The sequence below is a fragment of the Leguminivora glycinivorella genome, chromosome 1, assembly GCF_023078275.1.
Source record: "Leguminivora glycinivorella isolate SPB_JAAS2020 chromosome 1, LegGlyc_1.1, whole genome shotgun sequence".
Lineage (NCBI taxonomy): Eukaryota > Metazoa > Arthropoda > Insecta > Lepidoptera > Tortricidae > Leguminivora > Leguminivora glycinivorella.
The window spans coordinates 28,634,097-28,655,731 of NC_062971.1; the positions used below are offsets into that span (position 1 = coordinate 28,634,097).

At 39.4% G+C, this 21,635-nt stretch overlaps 2 protein-coding genes across 2 annotated transcripts; one reads left to right on the forward strand and one right to left on the reverse strand.

Annotated features, from left to right (window-relative positions):
- Positions 1-2,342: 2,342 nt before the first annotated feature.
- On the forward strand, positions 2,343-3,059 carry LOC125225119 (histidine-rich glycoprotein-like). Its single transcript, XM_048128686.1, has one exon. The coding sequence runs from the start codon at positions 2,343-2,345 to the stop codon at positions 3,057-3,059; it is 717 nt and encodes a 238-aa protein (XP_047984643.1).
- Positions 3,060-11,939: 8,880 nt separating this feature from the next.
- LOC125225126 (histidine-rich glycoprotein-like) lies at positions 11,940-12,656 on the reverse strand. The gene has a single exon (XM_048128697.1). It carries the CDS (start codon positions 12,654-12,656, stop codon positions 11,940-11,942), a length of 717 nt encoding a protein of 238 aa, XP_047984654.1.
- Positions 12,657-21,635: the final 8,979 nt, after the last annotated feature.

Consider the following 21,635-nt stretch of genomic DNA (forward strand, 5'->3'; position numbering starts at 1 on the left):
GTGTCGGGCCACGCTCAGTGTAGGGTTCCGTAGTTTTTCGTATTTTTCTCAAAAACTACTGAACCTATCAAGTTCAAAACAATTTTCCTAGAAAGTCTTTATAAAGTTCTACTTTTGTGATTTTTTTCATATTTTTTAATCATATGGTTCAAAAGTTAGAGGGGGGGGGACGCACTTTTTTTTCCTTTAGGAGCGATTATTTCCGAAAATATTAATATTATCAAAAAACTATCTTGATAAACCCTTATTCATTTTTAAATACCTATCCAACAATATATCACACGTTGGGGTTAAAATGAAAAAAAAATCAGCCCCCACTTTACATGTAGGGGGGGTACCCTAATAAAACATTTTTTTCCATTTTTTATTTTTGCACTTTGTTGGCGTGATTGATATACATATTGGTACAAAATTTCAGCTTTCTAGTGCTTACGGTTACTGAGATTATCCGCGGACGCGGACGGACGGACGGACGGACGGACGGACAGACAGACATGGCGAAACTATAAGGGTTCCTAGTTGACTACGGAACCCTAAAAAGTGATGAAAAATAAAAAAGTAATTTAAAAATAAGTTAATCTTGTACGGAGCCACCAGTGAGCGAGGCCGACTCGCACTTGTCGATTTTAGTTTTTTTTTTAAATATATTTATACATAATTGTATTTCCTTTCCATATCTCAAGACCATGGGGTCCCGTCACGGACCTTTGGAAGGCGTACGTCGTGGGGCCGAAGCTAACAGCGCAGAGGACCTCTAGAACAACTTAATCTAAATGCAATGGTTATACCTGACGGATACCATCCCAATGATACATCTGGAGATGGATACCGCCAGGTTGCAGTGTAGCACTTTTGTACTGCGATGGGAACTCAGGTCATTCATATTAAGCCTATTCATTTGTGCAATATATTGGATGCATTGGATATCAAGCTATGGGAGGAGGCTAGTGTACACCTGCCGTGACAATCATCCTCAAAATTGTTAGACAGGTAGGTACAGCCCTGCAAAATGGCCTCTGTAGACGCACACTAACCGTCAGCTCTCCACAAGCCGCCCCCGCGGTTTAATTATATTGTAATTTGATCTTGAATAGAGGCAAATTTTCTGCTTTAAAATTGATAAAAGTGGGTTAATCTAGTGATGAAGATGTTTTACCACCTGTGGAACTACTGGAAGCAGTGATAAACGCGTTTTTTGCTTTGTACTTTCCTCGCTATAGCGAGGGGAAAAGTTTTGTGTTACACACGAGTGCAAATGTATTTTATTTCTCGTGTGTTGAATACTCGCAAGCTCAGGATTCTATTCACGAACCAATCGCTTCGCTCGTGGTTCACTTATAGAATCCTTTCGCTTGCTCGTTTTTCAATTCCACACTCGGCGTTAAAATACAACTTTGCACTCTTGTATAACAAATAACTATTATTATTAATTATTATATTTTTGAATGTAGTGCCTTGAATATAGTTAGCTATATATAGTTAGCTAGCTACCTAATAAATATACTCTACACCTATGTATGCAGACTTTGAAGTATCCTACTAGCTGGTAAATAATATATAACATCTCAATACAAATCAAGAAATCCAATTTCAATGAACATTGAATTCGCAGCATACCTCAATAATCAAAACACCTCAATGGTTTAGATAGGCGTACCTACATTCAGCTGTTTACAAAGACCGCGATGAACTCATAAGCGTGCATAATCAAGCTGAATGCCCAAACAGAAATACATTACAGTGAAAAGATCCCGGACAAGCCAACAAGGGCGGGGATTACACGAGTAGTCACTCGGAAGAATTGTTTAGCGCTATCCAAATAGCGGTGTTCCGAACGAGAAAGGATCCACTAAGCAGATAATTTTCGATCGATGCGAGCTCATAAGCTGTCAATCAAGTGTGTAAATTAAATGCGATGTCGGGTGCAGTTCGAGCGAACTGGAGTGAACACAATGCACCGCCGAGAGCTGTGAATACATATGTACTATTTGTAGGTACCTACCTACGCGGCAATCGATACTTAGTACTTACATAATTGTGCTCAATCAAGTGTGCCGAGATGAGGTAGTAAATTCAGTTGAGCCATATGTAATCTATTATTCGATCAACTAGCGATACTAACTACCTACATGCATTTGATGACTAACAGTGCAGTTTTTTGCATTGTCCTTGAACTAGTGCGGCGGAAGGCTTGCGGAACAATTTCTCCACCATTTTGTTCACTGCGATACGATTTGCAATTTATATAAATAGCCAATCAACGATTCTGAGGTCAGTTACCGGTAGACTTCCTCTCCTAAACCACCTATCAAAACAAACACCGACACCGGATATCAGCAAAGATGAAGGCGTTGTTGGTGTTTGGAGTGGTGTGCCTGGCGGCCGCCTGCATGGCCGACTCCCCGCAGGACATGGCCGTGGCCGAGAGCAAGGGGCACCACCACGAGCACGGCGGCGGGCACGAGCACCACGGCCACCACCACCACGAGCACGGTGGACACGGGCACAAGGGCCACAAGGGCCACCACCACCACCACAAGGGACACGAGGGCCACCACGGCAAGCACCACCACGAGGATCACCACCACGAGCACGGCGGCGGACACAAAAAGCACTGGGACGAGCACGATCACCACGGTGAGCACCACGAGCACGGCCACCACCACAAGGGCGAGAAGCACGGCCACCACGAGCACCACGACAAGGGAGAGCACACCGACGGATACCACAAGAAACATCACAAGGATCACTTCCACAAGGACCACCACTTCCACGACGGACACCACAAGGAGGGCAAGCACCACAAGCACCATCATCACCACGGCCACCACGACACCCACGGGGGACACCACAAGAAGGGCGGCCACCACCACTCCGGGCACCACGAGGGTCACCACGGCAAGCACGGCCACCACGACAAGCACCACTACGACGAGGACCACCACGGGCACAAGGGCCACCACGGCCACGAGGAACACCACCACCACCACCACGACCACGGCAAGAAGGGCCACCACGACGACCACAAGCACTGGGGCCACCATCACGGCAAGCATTAACCGTCATAGCGCAGCTACTATTATGCTGCCGGCGTTCAAAAAACGCACACACCAAAAATTTATTTGTTATTGTTGTTGTTTTATTTTTTATTTTTATACGAACAAAATAAATATAAATGTCTTTCTGTTATTAGTTGTGATTTATTAAAAATGCAAAGCTATACTGAGTAGAGAATGCAAATTGGTCATAAACTCATAGCCGAAATAATTGGTTATAATCAAGTTATAAGTAATCATACACCAAAAATGTATTTGTTAGTGTTGATTTTTATTTTTATAGGAAGACAATAAATAATAGTACATAACGATACAAGTGCGGAAAAGAGTAAGTTCGGCACGAGTGGTGATCAATTGAAACTTGAAACACGACCAAAGGTTGAATTCATCAATGTGTGCATATGTTAGTACCAAGGACCATTTAATACTAGACTGATATAGCCCATACAAAAAAGCGTACCCCTGAAAAAAGCTTAGTTTTTGCTGTAAAACTAGATGGCGTTGTTTCGTAACCCGGGAGTGGAAAAAAACATATTTTCACACATATTTTTACTTGTTTTTATATTATACTATGAATAACTATCAAAAAACTTTATTTTAATATCAAAATATTGGCTCAAAACACAATTTTTACAAATTATATTTTTTGGTCGGCCTCGACGTAGTTGTGATCGCTTCGCTGGCTAAGTTTGTTCGCATGTTGTCTAATTATTGCCAAATAAAATGACTAGATGACGTTGGTGGACTAGGAAAATGTCACATCCGTTTCGTTGTTCATTAATATAATATACTTAGTGATAATAAACCTATATGTTGAGCTCAAATAAGTTCAACAAAACGCAATCATTGTGCCAACAGATGTGACATCTGACATCCATGTCACATCACAAATGTCATTGTATGATTTATTGAATATTCATAATATATGGATATTAAATATTTTAGAATCGCAGCAGCAATGCGAGTAGAGATACAGAATTAATAACTGTATAAATTAATAATTGTATGACCAATGACCTCATACATAAAATTACCAGTTTAGGTGACAGAAGGCGAATCCAATTTGTAAACATTAAATGTGCTAAGGAAAAGAATCTTTCCGATTTTCAACGGGACACGGCTGAAGGGGCGAGCTGGTTTCGACTGCGCCCATGCATCTCAATTGTTCAGAAAGTTCATTCGAAGATCATTTTGCTTATAATAATCTGAGTAATCACAGTGAATGGTTTGACAGTATTTCAGCTAACATGTAGAGAGACTTGCTAGCTTCGTCGGTCAGGCTTCGTCTTGGACACAACGCGGATAGTTAGGCCGCCAGGTGTGGCACTTTGGATTACGTTTTTATAATAAATTAATGATAGTTTGTATTGTTTTGGTAATATATTTTTCCCCTCACTACCTCGGAAACACGTGTTTTGTCCTTTAATGCCAGCGGGTAAAAACGCATTTTATCCACTAGTGGGTAAAGTAATTTGACCTTGAATAAAGTCAAATTAACTGCTTTAAAATTAATAAAAGCAGGTGAATCTAGTAATAATAGTTATTTGTTATACAAGGGGGCAAAGTTGTATTTTAACGCCAGGTGTGGAATTGAAAAACGAGCAAGTGAAAGGATTCTATATTAGATGATTTACCACCTGTGGAACTACTGGAAGCAGTGATAAACGCATTTTTTGCGTTGTAGTTTCCTCGCTATAGTGAGGGGAAAAGTTTTGTGTTACACTCGGGTGCAAATGTATTTTACTTCTCGTGTGTTAAAAAACTCGCAAGTTCAGAATTCTATTCTCGAACCACTCGCTTCGCTCGTGGTTCAACTATAGAATCCTTTCACTTGCTCGTTATTCAATTCCACACTCAGCGTTAAAATACAACTTTGCCCCCTTGTATAACAAATAACTATTCTACTCGTATACTACTCGTTTGGTACTCGTATAAACCTAAACTGAGATAATAAATGAATAAAGGGAAATAATTAGTGAAACTCTGACATAAGTAATAATTAATGAGACTAAATGCGTTTTCACATTATCCGATCCGATATCGGATGTAGGACTGATACCCCATACATTACAGGCGCTATCTTGGATTTTTTCCATTTAAATCCTTCCGACATCCGATATCGGATCGGATAATGTGAAAACGGACTAAGACAATAGATACCTTGTTAGTGTTATATATCTATGCCTATGTATATCCCACCAAAAACATTCTGTAAAAAATAGCCGTCTCGATGGAGCTGCTTTTTTATCTCTAAAAAGTAATGAAATCTACATAAAGTTCCTTACTGCGATTTCTTTATTATTATAGTTAACTAGCCTTTGCCCGCGGCTTCGCTCGCGTTAAATTCGAAAATCTCTCCACAAACTTCCATCCTCCATTCTAAGGAAGTGGGGGGATATAAAAAGAGACAAAAAGTAGCCTATGTCACTTTCCATCCCTTCAACTATCTCCACTTAAAAAATCACGTCAATAGGTACGTCGCTCCGTTTTGCCGTGAAAGATGGACAAACAAACAGACACACACACTTTCCCATTTATAATATTAGTATGGATGTTGTGTGACTTGGCCGTTGAAGTGTAGCGGTGCTGGCGACAGATTGGTGCAATGGTGTCATGGAGCACCTGGTTATAAACTTCTTTATACCCTTGTGTATAAAGAAGTTTATAAGTTTCATATTCGATGGTCCGAGCTAAGGTTCGTAAAGCCATGAAGCCGAGCTGATAATCATTGTCGCTAAACGCCGATCGAAACGCAGTAGCGCATAGTAGTCGACCATCCAACGCGTACTTGCTCGTACGCCTATCACCCACTTGACGTCGCGCCAACACTTTATGGAAAAAGCGGGTTTTCGACAACTACCAATAAGATTTAGACATTCAAAAATCTCCAATAATACTCAACTGTTTCGGTCGCACTCGTTCACATATAGGATAGGATTGGTGTGAGCGAGACGGCCAGGAGATTGATTGTCAACATGATATCTATCATAAACACCGTTCGAAATGGCCTCATTAAAATCTAAATTTTAAATATATTGAAAGTAATATTACTAATCATTGACGTCACGCTCAAAATGAAAGAGATAGAAAATTTGACAGTATGGTACTCTTTTGCATGATTGTCATAATTCAAAATAAGAACGATGGCTTGCGTTGTAAACAGGGACTGAAACATGACACGGGCCCCTAGCGTCATCTATATACTTTTCACTGTATCACTTGTAATGCCGTTGAACTACCGCGTGCGTATTTAAAAAAAAACGACATTTTTATTTAAATGACACTCTTAGTGACATCTAGTGACATAGATTTACGGCTGCCAACGGGGTACGGTATTTAGTATGGACTCTGCTGGTCCTTTATAATCGTCCTTGGTTAGTACTAATCCTAGACAGGCATACGAGTAAAAGCAATGACACGGAATTCCTGAAACAGCTCACGTGCTAAAGAATTCGTAGGCGCGCTGGCCATTTCTCAAACAGCATAGCACTGATTCATGCTCTGGGTGCTAGGCTCTAGGCAAGGCAGGTCTGGGCCTCTCTGGCATTCACAATTTAAAAAAAAAACTAAAATTGCAAGAAACGCGCAACAAGCTATAATCACATACCAAATCAAAAATGTCAAGTCTCATCAGTAGGTCATGTAGTTCCGAAGTTACGCGAAAGCAAACTTTCGCATTTTTGACACTCACTCACTCACTCACTTACTCATGATCATCAGAATAGATTTAGAACTAGTACTTCCCGTAAACTCAGAGAGCTGAAATTAGCTACAGAGTTAGAGTTTAATGACCACATAAAGGGAAAACTATAAAAACTAGGATAATCGATGATCTGGAGTACCTGGTGAACCTGATTGGAAAACACAAGAGCCCAACCAAACTATTAGAGATCGACATACCGCCTTTACAAAAAATATTCAACTTGGTGGGAGGTTCATTTCATGTCCACGTTTCTACAAAAAGAAATGAAATCCCACCAAAAATATTCTGTAAAAAACTAGTTGTAGCTGCTTGTTTATCTCTAAAAAGTAATGAAATCTAGAAAAAGTCGTGCCAAGTCTAAGGTTCCTTACTGCGATTTCTTTAGTATTATAGTTAATGTTGTGTGACTTGGCCGTTGATGGGTACACATACACAAGGGTACAAAACCAGCGGGCCGATTTTTGAGTCTCACGCGTTCGAATTCAGAAAATTGTCACTGAAACTAATAGGCAAGTCACCGTTTTCAACCGGTATTTTAGTGACAAAATCCCGTATGCGAGATTCAAAAATCGCCCTCCAGGTGCTCCATGACACCATTGCACCAATCTGTCGTCAGAACCGCTACCCTTCAAAATAGTGATGAAAATGGGGATGAAAGTTTGTATCGGGATCGAATTTTATTTCGAATTAGGAACTTGAAACTTGGTTAAAATGTAGTAGGTAGGTACCTACACAAAATGGAAGGAAAGTAATTTCAGCGTTTTTCGATTTTCGTCCCCTAAGGGCGTTAAAAGGAAAGAAAGTAAGTGTGGATATCAAAACTTAATGCTTAAGTCACGAAAAAAAAATTGGCTGTTCCATAGAAATGACCGGCATCATGACAGTCGAAATGTATGAAACAGCAAATATTTTTTTGCGATTTCAGCATTGCTCCCATTATAAAAGTTTTTCATTATGACCTCAAAAATACTATGCCTTTGAACGGTCCTTTTTATTTCACCGTGTAAGTATATTAAGTAATATTATAAAGGGGAAAGTGTGTGTATCGTTTCGTTGTTCGTCTTTCACGGCAAAACGGAGCGACGAATTGACGTGATTTCTTAACCCTTAAATGCATGACTTTTTCTTTTAACAAGATATGAATATTATCACATATATTAATATCTCTTTAAAATAAAAATTCAATGGGTTTCTGACTCTGAGAAAGATAATTAAAAAAAAATTAAGACCGATTTTCATACTAAATCAGTGTTAGAAGTTAAATAGGCCAAATCTTATTTATATGAATATATCGTTATTGGTAAGTTTTATTTAAAAAAAAATCTACTATTAACAAGGTACACTCTTTGTCAAACCCCTATGATAAAATGTTTAAACATAAACTAATTACTAACTCTGAAAAAAGCAGCCTAAATCACATACTAAAAATCATCATTCGAGAAAAACGTGCTTTTATTTTACACATTCCACATTTTACACAAATAAAATACTGGTTCACCACGAGAAAAACAAAATCCTGTCAAACGGGAGATTAACCATTTGGAAACTTTTCTCAGTTTATTTGACCGATTAGTCCGAAAAATAAATAATTTATGAATTATATAGCACTTTTTTGCATTTATGAAGGTTTAAGGTATAGGTAGGTTTTACAATTTCCGAAAATCATTGGGGCAATTCCACGTAACTGTAATGTAAGTGACCACTTCATTGCATGTAAAATAAAAAAACATGCAAATAATTGGTCACTTACATTACTCTGTTACATGGAATTACCCATTGGGATAAGTTGTATTTTTTATTTATGCTCAAAATGTAAGTTTGATACGTTTTGACCGTAAAACTTTGAAGTTGGTATTTTTTATCAGACTTTTATCAGTAAATGCACCGTAAAAATACTCAACAGTTTTTTATATAAATTAATCTCTGCACTCAAGAATTTCTCATGGAACAAAATTTCAAAAAATCGGTCATGTATGTATAGGGTATATATATTCTGATAGCCCATGCTGTGAAGAACCTAAAAAAAAATTACGTCAAGGTTCTGATCATCCTGAATGTATATGGTGGCATGCGCGGATTCAGGGGTGGGGGGGTGCTTTAAATAATAGGCCTTTGCATATGACAGATGTTCTATGCAGCATCCTTACGACACTTGTGTTCGTGGCTGTATAGCCCAATTCGAGAGAGGATCCCTCGCTCGTCCACACACACGGCAGGTGTATGCTCCCCCAAATGACCCCCGCCGGTTAGAGGCCTGCTTGTGACGCCTCATGCGTTTATCATTCAAAGAGGAGAACCAGGCATTGTCGTGCTTGGATTGACCGTCATGGACAACACGACGCCATGCACGCTGCTTGCTTTAAAATTATCACAAAATTTTATATAAAATCTACATTCCGTATACAGCCACATTTTTATTGCGAACAGATTGTTACTCACACCACTCGCCATTGACCTTAAACAACGGTTACATAATTTTTAAGAAAACAAAAAACCGCCGCTTTTGGGGTTCTGGTGAAAGATACTTGCTAATAAATAAATATTATAGGACATCTTACACGACTGACCGAGTCCCAGGGTAAGCTCAAGAAGACTCAGACAACGATTATATATAATATAGAAATATTTATATACATAGAAAACATCCATGACTCAGGAAAATATATCTGTGTCTCCATCACACAAATAAATGCCCTTACCGGGATTCGAACCCGGGACCGCGGCGTAGCAGGCAGGGTCACTACGCGCGCTGGGCCAGACCGGTCGTCAATGAATCGTCGTGGTCGTGAATGTTGGATTATGTAGAATCTAAATATGTAACTATTTTTAAAACTGCTTTTAATGTAAATCTTTGATTATTTGATGGAAACACACATGAAAAACACACATGAATATACGTATACCGGTTTGAGGAGTTTCCTCAATTCCTCATGAATCCGATATCCGATTATAAGAAATCGAGCTTGACATGACTTGAAAACTCAATATGCTTAAAAAACATAACAAAGAGAACAAATAAATGCATGCTGTTCTTATTAAAATACCAAAGTCATTATAAGCGCGGCGTTCAGATTTGAAGAGTTCCGTTCTGATCATCATCAGCAGTTCCACTACACCGTCTACACCAAATGTCACTGTTCTGAATGAAAATTCATGCTATTCTCATAAAAATACCAAAGTCACTATAAGTGTGCCGTTCAGATTTGAGGAGTTCCGTTCTGATCATCATCAGCAATTCCACTGCACCAAGTGTAACTGTTCTGAATGTAAATGCATGCTGTTCTTATAAAAACACAAAAATCACCATATGTATGCCTTTCAGATTTGACGAGTTCCCTCGATTTCTGCAGGATCCCATCAGCAGAACTGGGTTCTGATAAAAATGGGACCAATGTGTATACATATACAAACAATAAAAAAAAATCTAAATCGGTCCAGTAACGACGGAGATATCATGGAAAACATACAGACGAATTGAGATTTGGGTGGCCGTTAATAAGATACTATTATAGCCGGACAAGTTTTTATTTGACCCTCGCCGCGTTGCGGATTTACAGTTGAACTAATTTATTTTACTGGCTGGATTTACAGTTGAACTAATTTATTTTTTTGACACCCGTCATCGAAAGTCATCGAATGTCAGTGATGTAAACTAGAAGTAAATATTTTAAAATTTCTAACGGTTTCATCGCAAATATGCCAAAAATAATATTTAAAAAAGTGAAAACAATTATGTATACTGAACGTGATAAATTACGTACAACAAAAAAGGATGAAGGATTTCACAGCATTTCGATAACAATGTTCCGAGATAGGTTGTTGACATGTCCGGTACTGACGGTTTATAGTGCGGTTCTCCTGTATTGATTAGTTGGTTTCGATTTAGCTTAATATATGTTTTGTTTTTATTGATGGTGTCTGTAGCTCTGCCGTGAAAAATATTTAAAGAAATAAGGAGGCCGTTCCATCATTGCCAACAGTACAAAACAAGGTCCCACGTAAAAAGAAAACAAACATCGACGACTCCGATAAAGGCACAAGATTCATGGATTTTAGGCTGTGCGGAAAGAAGTTAGCAAGTCTTAAAACCTAGCTTAATAAATTTTGATTCTCTAAAACCATGTTTTAATTTTCTACAAATATTAACGCGAAACCAGTACACACTGTCCCCATTATACATGACGTCCGCACATTATTGCCATATGAAAACGATTTGTAGCGACACTCTATCAGGGTCAAATAAAAACTTGTCAGGCTTTACCTATTTGATGAGGTTTTCAACATATAAAACATGCTTGTCCAGGCCAGTATCCAGTAGGTACGTGAAAATAACACAGTTTATTTCTAAGAAATAACTACTTTTTAACCGACTTCAAAAAAAGAAGGAGGTTCTCAATTCGACTGAATGTTTTTTAACCGTGTATCTAAGGAACATTTCAAACCCAAAAAAACGTTTAGGCCCTGGGTCCATCAATGTATGAATGTATGTGCCGTCCATTCAAAATATCTCATATGTTCTTATGTCAAAATAGTACATTACGATACAAGTGCGTAAAAAAGGAAGTTCAGAATTTCCTTTTCGCACGTGTATCGTACGACGTTTTTCAGTACAGATGAGGCTCCGAAGTTTTGACCTGGCATAATTATAATGAACCACTTCTCGCACTAGTGCGTAAAAAAAACACCATCTGTACTGAAATAGTACATTACTATACAAGTGCGTAAAAATGGAAGTTCGAAACGAGTGGCGATAAATTAAAACACGACCGAAGGGAGTGTTTTAAATCGACACGAGATACGAATTTCCTTTTCGCACGTGTATTGTACGACGTTTTTCAGTACAGATGAGCCTCCGAAGTTTCGACCTGGCATATAATGAACCACTTCTCGCACTAGTGCGTAAAAAAACGACCATCTGTACTGAAAAAGATTTTTCATTTTCATACTCAAAAGTGTTCCTTCTATGACACGAACATTTTCACTTATCGAATACTTTTCGTAACTTGCACACTGAGCACATGCAGCGCATAGATTCTATGAGTAGATATAGATAAGAGTAAATTAATAAAAAATAATTTATTTTGTTCGTATAAAAATAAAAAATAAAACAATAACAAATAATTTTTGGTGTGTGCGTTTTTTTGAACGCCGGCAGCATAATAGTAGCTGCGCTATGACGGTTAATGCTTGCCGTGATGGTGGCCCCAGTGCTTGTGGTCGTCGTGGTGGCCCTTCTTGCCGTGGTCGTGGTGGTGGTGGTGGTGTTCCTCGTGGCCGTGGTGGCCCTTGTGCCCGTGGTGGTCCTCGTCGTAGTGGTGCTTGTCGTGGTGGCCGTGCTTGCCGTGGTGGCCCTCGTGGTGCCCGGAGTGGTGGTGGCCGCCCTTCTTGTGGTGTCCCCCGTGGGTGTCGTGGTGGCCATGGTGATGATGGTGCTTGTGGTGCTTGCCCTCCTTGTGGTGTCCGTCGTGGAAGTGGTGGTCCTTGTGGAAGTGATCCTTGTGATGTTTCTTGTGGTATCCGTCGGTGTGCTCTCCCTTGTCGTGGTGCTCGTGGTGGCCGTGCTTCTCGCCCTTGTGGTGGTGGCCGTGCTCGTGGTGCTCACCGTGGTGATCGTGCTCGTCCCAGTGCTTCTTGTGTCCGCCTCCATGCTCGTGGTGGTGATCCTCGTGGTGGTGCTTGCCGTGGTGGCCTTCGTGTCCCTTGTGGTGATGGTGGTGGCCCTTATGGCCCTTGTGCCCGTGCCCGCCGTGCTCGTGGTGGTGGTGGCCGTGGTGCTCGTGCCCGCCGCCGTGCTCGTGGTGGTGCCCCTTGCTCTCGGCCACGGCCATGTCCTGCGGGGAGTCGGCCATGCAGGCGGCCGCCAGGCACACCACTCCAAACACCAACAACGCCCTCATGTTGCCGATATCCCGTGTCGGTGCCTGAGTCGATAGGTTGTTAAGGAACGGATGCTGGTCGGTAACTGACCTCTGAATTGTTGATTGGCTTTTTATATCAATTGACTACTAGCGCACAATACCGAAACTTTTTATAGTAAACTCTACAGACTTGTATCGAGATTCGAGTAGTTTGGTTAAATATAGGTATTTTGGACGCCTCACCTGTAGGAAATCTGAGAATGTCAAGTTATTTTTATTCAATTATTCAAATAGTTACCGTAAAAATACTGTCCACTTAGTTCAAATAAATCATACACAAAATTAAAGTTAAAGACCCAGCGTTTGTGTTAAGTATAATTGTTAAAGCATATTAAGTAAAACAAAAAATTAATTGAAATTGTAAGCATCCGGAAGAGGTCGCGGTTTTTTGACTTATTGTTTTTACCGCTTTTCCAGATGTTACAAGGAACCACGCAAAACTGCGTCAGCAAAGTAGGTACTTTAAATTAAGTGTATTGCAATTTTGTCAATTCGTACTACCTAATATTATAAATGGGAAAATGTGTCTGTTTGTTTGTCCATCTTTCACGGCAAAACGGAGCGACGAATTGACGTGATTTTTTAAGCGGAGGTAGTTGAAGGGATGGAGAGTCACATAGGCTACTTTTTGTTTCTTTCTAATGCGAGCGAAGCCGCGGGCAAAAGCTAGTAATAAATAAAAGAGCTTTCAAACCATGTATTTATGAATAGCAAGAGATATATTATGTAGATGTGTAAACTTTTTATCAGTTAAAACGTTTGTTACAGAACTTATGGCTGGACTAGGTATTCATTCATAAGTTTCATGACAATCATGACGCACGTTAAGACCAGCTCTATCAGATCTACCTATCTGAAAATTTCAGACTAAAAAATCAGAGTGTGTGTGGACTGTGTGAATAGTAGCGAAATTTGGCTGATTTTGTGATTTTATATGGTTATGATCATTTCAGATTATGAATTGTCAGACTGTGTAAGGCCTTACGGCCTCGACGAGATCGCACCGATCCGTCAGGGCAACTATACAGTTATGCAAAAGGCCGACCTTGAACTACAGCTCCGTTGTTACGCATTTTACTCGCGACCAAATCGGAAAAGATGGTCAACAATCTAACACCAACAGATCACTAACGTCTCGGAAAAAGGCTAATGACTCTAGAAGTAATTAGAATCACAGTACCGGCCAATATTATCACATTGGTGATCATCATTGTTTGATTTTTATGCTTGCTTGTAGATTGCTTATTTTATTAGGGCTTTTGTACAAATTCGTGATCAATACTGCAACTAAATTTTATAGTGAATTATAATAGGAGACACAGCCCATTACTAAAATCTGTAATAAAGAAATATAGTTATTTGTTTTACAAGGGGACAAAGTTGTTGTTTAACCGCACGTGCCAATATTGATACCCGAGCAAGAGAAAGATCCCAATATTGAACAACGAGCGTAGCGAGTGGTTCAAGAAGTGGAATCTTGAGCGTTGCGAGGGTTTCAAGGCACGATGGTTATTTAAACAAACTTTGCCACCGAGTGAAACACAAAATTTTTCACCACACCAACACGAACAAAATACTGACTATAAAACATCAAACTCAATCAAATCCATCAATCTATTGATGAATGATTCAAAATCATCATTTATTATACATACCTAAATTCTCCCAGCCCCTTGAGACATCAAGTTAAAATTTGTATGAATTTACTTTGCACTCTTGTGAGCATGTAATTTTGCTATCTGCTTTCGAAGAACAAAGTAAGCCCAGTTGGTGTGGTGAAAAGTATATTAAATGTTTATTAAATTATACATGAAAATCATGAAATATGTAAATTTGGCAACTGTCGCAATCTCGCGCGTATTTTATAAAACACAATTAATTTTTGAAATTATAAACTAATTAATTTTTTTACTTATTAAAAAAAAGAATTACCTAAAATATACTATAGTGTGTAAAGTAAATTACCTTCTACATCAACATATTAAAAAAAAAATTATTTTAATAGGTACCTATTAATTCTTGGAAATGGTTAGCATGAAAGGGGTGGTAAAATTCTAATGTCAAGTTAGGTAAGGTACAGCGGGGCAAATCTCGACTGGGGGGCAAATGTAACTGGTTAATGTTTTCCATGTTTTACAATGCTTGCATTATTAAATAGAGTGTCCATCGGTTATACAAGGTGCTCGCGAGGAACCCATATAACTTTAACGGCATATTCTTGGTCACATTTTAAGACTAAAATGTCATATAAACTTTTCTAGATTTCGTCTAGTTTCAGAGTTATTGCCAATTTAAAAAAACATTTCCGTATTGTTACTCAGTAGAAAAGGTTTCTTAACGCCACTGATGCGCAATTGTGGAGCATAGTCTCACAGTAATCGATAGATGTCAAAATGTGACAAGAAAAACTTCCAAATAATTTGGTTTTTAGAAAAATAAATGAAGGAACTCATTTTAATTGCCAACTTTATGGATAAAAAAAAAATTTTATGTGAAAATACGTCCAAAAAAGTAAAAAAAAACACAAAAAAAATTTTTTTTTTGGTGAAAAATTTTAAAATTCATATAACATTTTTTCTTTCTTTTTGCCTCAGAAACGCGTGGTTCAAGTTATGCGGGTTCCTCGCGAGCACCTTGTATATGGTAGGCGTGTTCAGTGGATACATGTTGAACTCAACATCATAGTGTAATAATGGAAAAAATGGATCAGTTACAATTGTCCCCCAGTCGAGATTTGCCCCGCTGTACCTTACCTACTACTAGTAGATCAAATGGGGTATCGTTAGATACATTGTTGTTTATTTTTTTGCTGTGGAACAAAATATTTTTTGAAGTAAAAAGTGAAAAAAAATAACACTCAATTTATTTAAAAAAAAGATCTATTACCTACTATAATTGGATTTTGAAAGACGTAATATGTAGTGTAGTAACATTTGGTGTGATACTATACAGCACGACCACGGATGATTTTATTAATTCTGATGCGGTACAAATTCACGAAAAAAAATGTACTTTTTTGTACTGACGTTTAAAAAAAATGTACCCTTATGATTTTGGAGTTTCGACATAGGGCCCGGGGTCGTGCTAGGTAGGTACTCCCTGGCACGACCACACTATATTTAATGAGATTTTAAATTTCTGTTGCAGTACAAATTCACGAAAAAAAATGTACTTTTTTGTACTTACCTTTTAAAAAAAAATACCCTCATGGTTTCGGAGTTTTGACATGGGGTGTGGTCGTGCTAGATAGGTGGTACTTCCTGGCACGACCACACTATATTTATGTTTAATTTGATGGTCAAATGAATACTAAACAAGTGTTTTGAAATTGTACTATGTAAATTACTTCAAAAACTTAGTGCGGTCGTGCCAGGGAGTACCTATCTAGCACGACCACAACCCATGTCGAAACTCCGAAACCATGAGGGTACTTTTTATAAAAAGGTAAGTACAGAAAAGTACATTTTTTTTCGTGAATTTGTACCACTACAGAAATTTAAAAAATCATTAAATATAGTGTGGTCGTGCCAGGAAGTACCACCTATATAGCACGACCACACCCCATGTCAAAACTCCGAAACTATGAGGGTATTTTTTTTAAAAGGCAAGTACAAAAAAAGTACATTTTTTTTCGTGAATTTGTACTGCAACAGAAATTTAAAATCTCATTAAATATAGTGTGATCGTGCCAGGGAGTACCTACCTAGCACGACCACGGGCCCTATGTCGAAACTCCAAAATCATAAGGGTACATTTTTTTTAAACGTCAGTACAAAAAAGTACATTTTTTTTCGTGAATTTGTACCGCATCAGAATTAATAAAATCATCCGTGGTCGTGCTGTATAGTATCACACGCTAGATAGGTGGTACTTCCTGGCACGACCACACTATATTTATGTTTAATTTGATGGTCAAATGAATACTAAACAAGTGTTTTGAAATTGTACTATGTAAATTACTTCAAAAACTTAGTGCGGTCGTGCCGGGGAGTACCTATCTAGCACGACCACAACCCATGTCGAAACTCCGAAACCATGAGGGTACTTTTTATAAAAAGGTAAGTACAGAAAAGTACATTTTTTTTCGTGAATTTGTACCACTACAGAAATTTAAAAAATCATTAAATATAGTGTGGTCGTGCCAGGAAGTACCACCTATCTAGCACGACCACACCCCATGTCAAAACTCCGAAACCATGAGGGTATTTTTTTTAAAAGGCAAGTACAAAAAAAGTACATTTTTTTTCGTGAATTTGTACTGCAACAGAAATTTAAAATCTCAATAAATATAGTGTGGTCGTGCCAGGGAGTACCTACCTAGCACGACCACGGGCCCTATGTCGAAACTCCAAAATCATAAGGGTACATTTTTTTTAAACGTCAGTACAAAAAAGTACATTTTTTTTTCGTGAATTTGTACCGCATCAGAATTAATAAAATCATCCGTGGTCGTGCTGTATAGTATCACACAACATTTGATCAAAATAAAAAAGGAGGTGCAACCAACCCCATTGCTTAACTTAGGTAAATAGTATAGTACCTACCTAGTCTACCTACCTACTTACTTATAAACATATCTATACCAACTAATATGTAATAGTTATGTATAATTGTAATTACTTGTAGGTACCTACTTAATAAGTTTCATCGCTACTCCCTCCTCCCCCCCTACATGATAACTAGAACCACCAATTACTTCATAATTATTAAGAAAACAAACCTAATCGATTAATTATTATCACGTTTTTATTAACACGCGTACTTTAACATACTTATTACATCCATAGGTAAATAAAACGAAATTGCTAATTATTTCGCTCGTGAGATGAAACCCCACGCATGCGCCTGGCGTGGAAGTGAGGCTCTCTAGACTTTTCAATCGAGCGTCGTTTTAATTTGTAAAACTTTTACGGGTTCTTTCAATTCCCGCTGAGAAGATCAATTTGCTTAATTTAAGTATTATCTCGGTTACAAAATCGTATTTGTTTCATTTCTGAAACTGTTTACGTAGGTAATTCAATATCTATACCTACCTTCATAAAGCGCTATGCTTTTATGGTTGGTATTTATTTTATTTGTGTGATGATATTTGGTTCCTGAGTCATGGTTGTTTTCTATTTATATTTATCTATCGCCCACTCAATTGCTCTACATTTTTCAATTAACTCTATTAATAAGCAAAATAATGATGATAGAGACCTACCAAAAGCAACTGATAGTACAAGCTGTGCTCAATTTGGTGCGTAAATACGATGTAAGCCGACACGAGACACGACAGAGAAGTGGTCCAACTTTTCCTTTCTATATTGTTTGGGTACATTACAGATATGTAATACCCAAACAATTTTTGGAAAATTGTAAATCTGTGTTATTCACATGGAAACATTTTACTGTATATTATACTCGCTACGCTCGTGTTTGCATTTGTATTACAAGTTCCATTTGACTGGACCCTCGGACTTGCCATATCTACGTGCTTGATTAGGAAGTAGGAATTAGGTTGATCTGTGTAAGATTTCCCCCTACATTTAGTTATTATTCATTGTCATTCATTACATTGTTTCCCAAAGCACATCGCTGGTACGCTTTATACCTAAATACGCTTAGAAACGGTCTGGTACCTACTAGTGGCACGAGCCGGGGTTCGGGCCTTGACCTCTGTTTCTGAAGTCGTGCGACACACCTTACCGCTGAGCCGCCAAAATGCGATAAAACTAATAAAACATCGTAACTTTTCCAGCAATTTTGGTGCAGCATTTGTCGCGTTAAAGGAGTTTATATGTATAGCACAGTTCACACGCGCGCGTATCGCGGCGATATTTCTGCGTATCGCATCCACATCGCCAGATCCAACGAGACATCGCGCCGCGATACGCGTGCGAGTGTGGAGGGCACTTATGAAGCCAGCTGGAGCTGGAATAGTAAATTAGGATTAATAACAGTAAAATGAGTCTTAATTTTGATCATCTACCTACCTAGAAAACACATGTATATCTACCATGCAGTATCAAAATTGCTGGAAAAGTTACGATGTCTTTGTCTGGCAATAATAACTATAACGCCGTGGCTTGCGTGGGCGACGGTCGCGCGATGGTCGCGCGACGGCAATGCGACGCATACGAAATCAAACCTTATCGATATGGAAGTTTGAGACGCGACGGCGACGGTCGCGCGACGGTGACTTGTTGGGTGTGTGGGTGTGGTTCAGATAAAAAACCGGCCAAGTGCGAGTTGGACTCGCCCAACGAGGGTTCCGTACAAACTTTCAATGGTTAAAATAATCATGCTACTCATACTCATTTATTTGTAACGCCATTTTACACGTCAAGATTTGATTAAAAAAAAAATAATACTTAGAAAATAAATAGACAGAAGATTGAAATTACAAAAAGTTAGGCAATATTCACATAAAAAATGCACAAAAATAATTTTCTAATTCGGTAATAAAAAAATTGTCATAAGTGTAGAACGGGTGCTCGACCAGCCAATTTTTTAAGCGATACTTAAAGTTCGACACACTAGGCGCTTCAACCACATATTGCGGCAATTTATTATAGACGGCAGGGTCCATCACATGTGTTTGATGTGTTAATTTGTTGGATTTCGCCAATTTACGGTCGATACCTACTAACTTTGCGGCATTTCGAGTGTTGTACTTGGAACACATGTTGTTAGTGTTGTCACAGAATATATTATATATTTACAAGACAAGTACAGAAGGCTCACTCCGTCGATGTTCACAAAATGCCGCCATTCTAAATTCTTACCGTCATTAACAAACTGACCGCACGCGAGCAGCCAACATTGAGTTTTATTGCGCCGCGCGAAGGTCGTCGCCAATGAATTGGCCGCGAATTCGCGGCAGCTGACATGTACTTGTAGCGCGGCAATAGAATCGCGGCGTGAGCCACCCCTGGTTTTTTATGCTTCCAAGTTCTCTCTTACATAAATGGCTACCTGCGTGATAACTATTGCAGGCAGTGTCAGGATTCTTATATTTTAAAGAGTTCTTTGGCCGGGGTGTCTACAGGTACCTGAGAAACGATTCTGATAGCTCGTTTCTGAAAGCGAAAGACCCTCTCCCATTCAGCACAACGTCCCCAGAGCCCCGCACCGTACTGTATTAATGAATGGACAGTGGCAAAATAGGATGTCCGGGCTACTTCTGGAGCCACAGACTTTGCAACTCGACCTAAGGCAAAGCACGCACTGCCCAGACTATCACACAGTTTATCTACTTGCTGGTCCCATTTTAAGCCGTGATCAATCTTTAAACCTAGGAAAGTAGTCGTGGATACCTGTTCAAGTTTTTCACATTAATATGAACTATCAACGGCGTGGTCATGCGGCCCGAAAGATTAAAATGCACAAAGTGAGTCTTTTTGAGATTTAAAGCTAAGCCATTTCATGCGAACCATTGACACCGTGGCTGGTGTTGGCGACGGTCGCGCGATGCTCGCGCGAGGGTGATGCGACGCATACGAATTCAAACCTTATCGATATGGAAGTAGACGATGCGATGAGACGCGACGGCGACGGTCGCGCGACCGTCGCCCACGCAAGACACGGCGTAAGACAGCTGAGTTGTCGTTTTATTCAAGGCTCGCTGAAGACTTTCAGACGTTGGTGCAGTAACTATGGCAGCAATATCATCGGCGTACATTAAAATGTTGGCAGCCTGTATCGCAACCGGTAGGTCGTTGAGGAGAAGTGAAAAGTATGTTAGATACTGACGATCCATAGTTGCCTCTGAGGGATCTGATCTACCACATTCCCCTACCACATTGGTACTCATATAAGACTTGTCTAGAAGCACAGTATAATAAAGAGTACTATCGTACAGTATGGCCACCCTCGCTCCCCGCTGAAAGTGCCGCCAACTCCCTCTCGGTTACCTCACAGTTACCGCCTGTCAAAAACACTAACAGTCGACCTGTCATATTTCACTCATACAAGCATAGTACGTTCACCTACACGAGCTAAGACTGTGTGCTAGGATTGCGCCTCTTTCAATATATTTGTGAGTGTGTTTAGTAAAACGTCCCACTTTGTCGGTTACCATTAAGGCGAGATTTACTTGTATCTTCATATGAATAAACTGACAAAGCGGCTTTATAGCAATCGACAAAGTGGGACGTTTTCCCGTGCACACTTACACACACACAGGCTTAAGACTTTTGAACCTCAGTTTTGACAATTTGGCCCATATTCTTAGCTTGATATGTTTTAAAATGTCAAATATTAATATTAGCGCCATCTAGCTGAGCGTACCCTTCTTCTGTATGGTACTGAGGTAAGTACGTTTTTTTCATAGACTTTACCTGTCTATACGGAGTTATATATGTCTTTGGCTAGAAGTATAGGTACTCTATAATGAGCATTATTGTATTTAGTGCCATCTCTCGGCAAAAATTACTAAGTAATTTACGCGACTTGAGACTCGTGCGAACCTTTAGGCATGGAAAGTCACATAAAAAGTTGTCGAAACGTGGTCGAAACTAATAATAAAGATGGCGCTGCATTTGAATTTCTTGACTGATAACTCTAATACTAAATTGAATATACTCTAAGGTAGAGCAGAGTCTAACTGGGGAAGTACCTCCGCTTTACAAAAGACCGCGGTCAAATAGGACTAGACCTTACTCATTGTTGTGTTCCTGCCGGTGAGTAAGGCAGCCAGAGCTCAACAAGGGTGCGGTATGCTGACGACGGGAGAACCTACGGAACGGAACTAATTAGGACAATAGATTGTCCTTTGAGTCGTCGGCACCCAGGCCCCTTCTAAGTACAGGTTTGTACAAGTTTCTAATGAATCGAGTCGGCAACGCACATGTACCACTCCTGGAGTGGCAGGCGTCCATAGGTTACAATGACCGCTTTCCATCAGGCGGTCCGTGTGCCTGTTTGCCACCTACGTGGTACAAGAAAAAAACTCGACGAATTCACCTTAAACATTAA

What these genes read in the sequence shown, in the direction of transcription:
- LOC125225126 (XM_048128697.1), bottom strand. Translation starts at nt 12,656, where the DNA reads ATGAGGGCGTTGTTGGTGTTTGGAGTGGTGTGCCTGGCGGCCGCCTGC.
- LOC125225119 (XM_048128686.1), top strand. Translation starts at nt 2,343, where the DNA reads ATGAAGGCGTTGTTGGTGTTTGGAGTGGTGTGCCTGGCGGCCGCCTGC.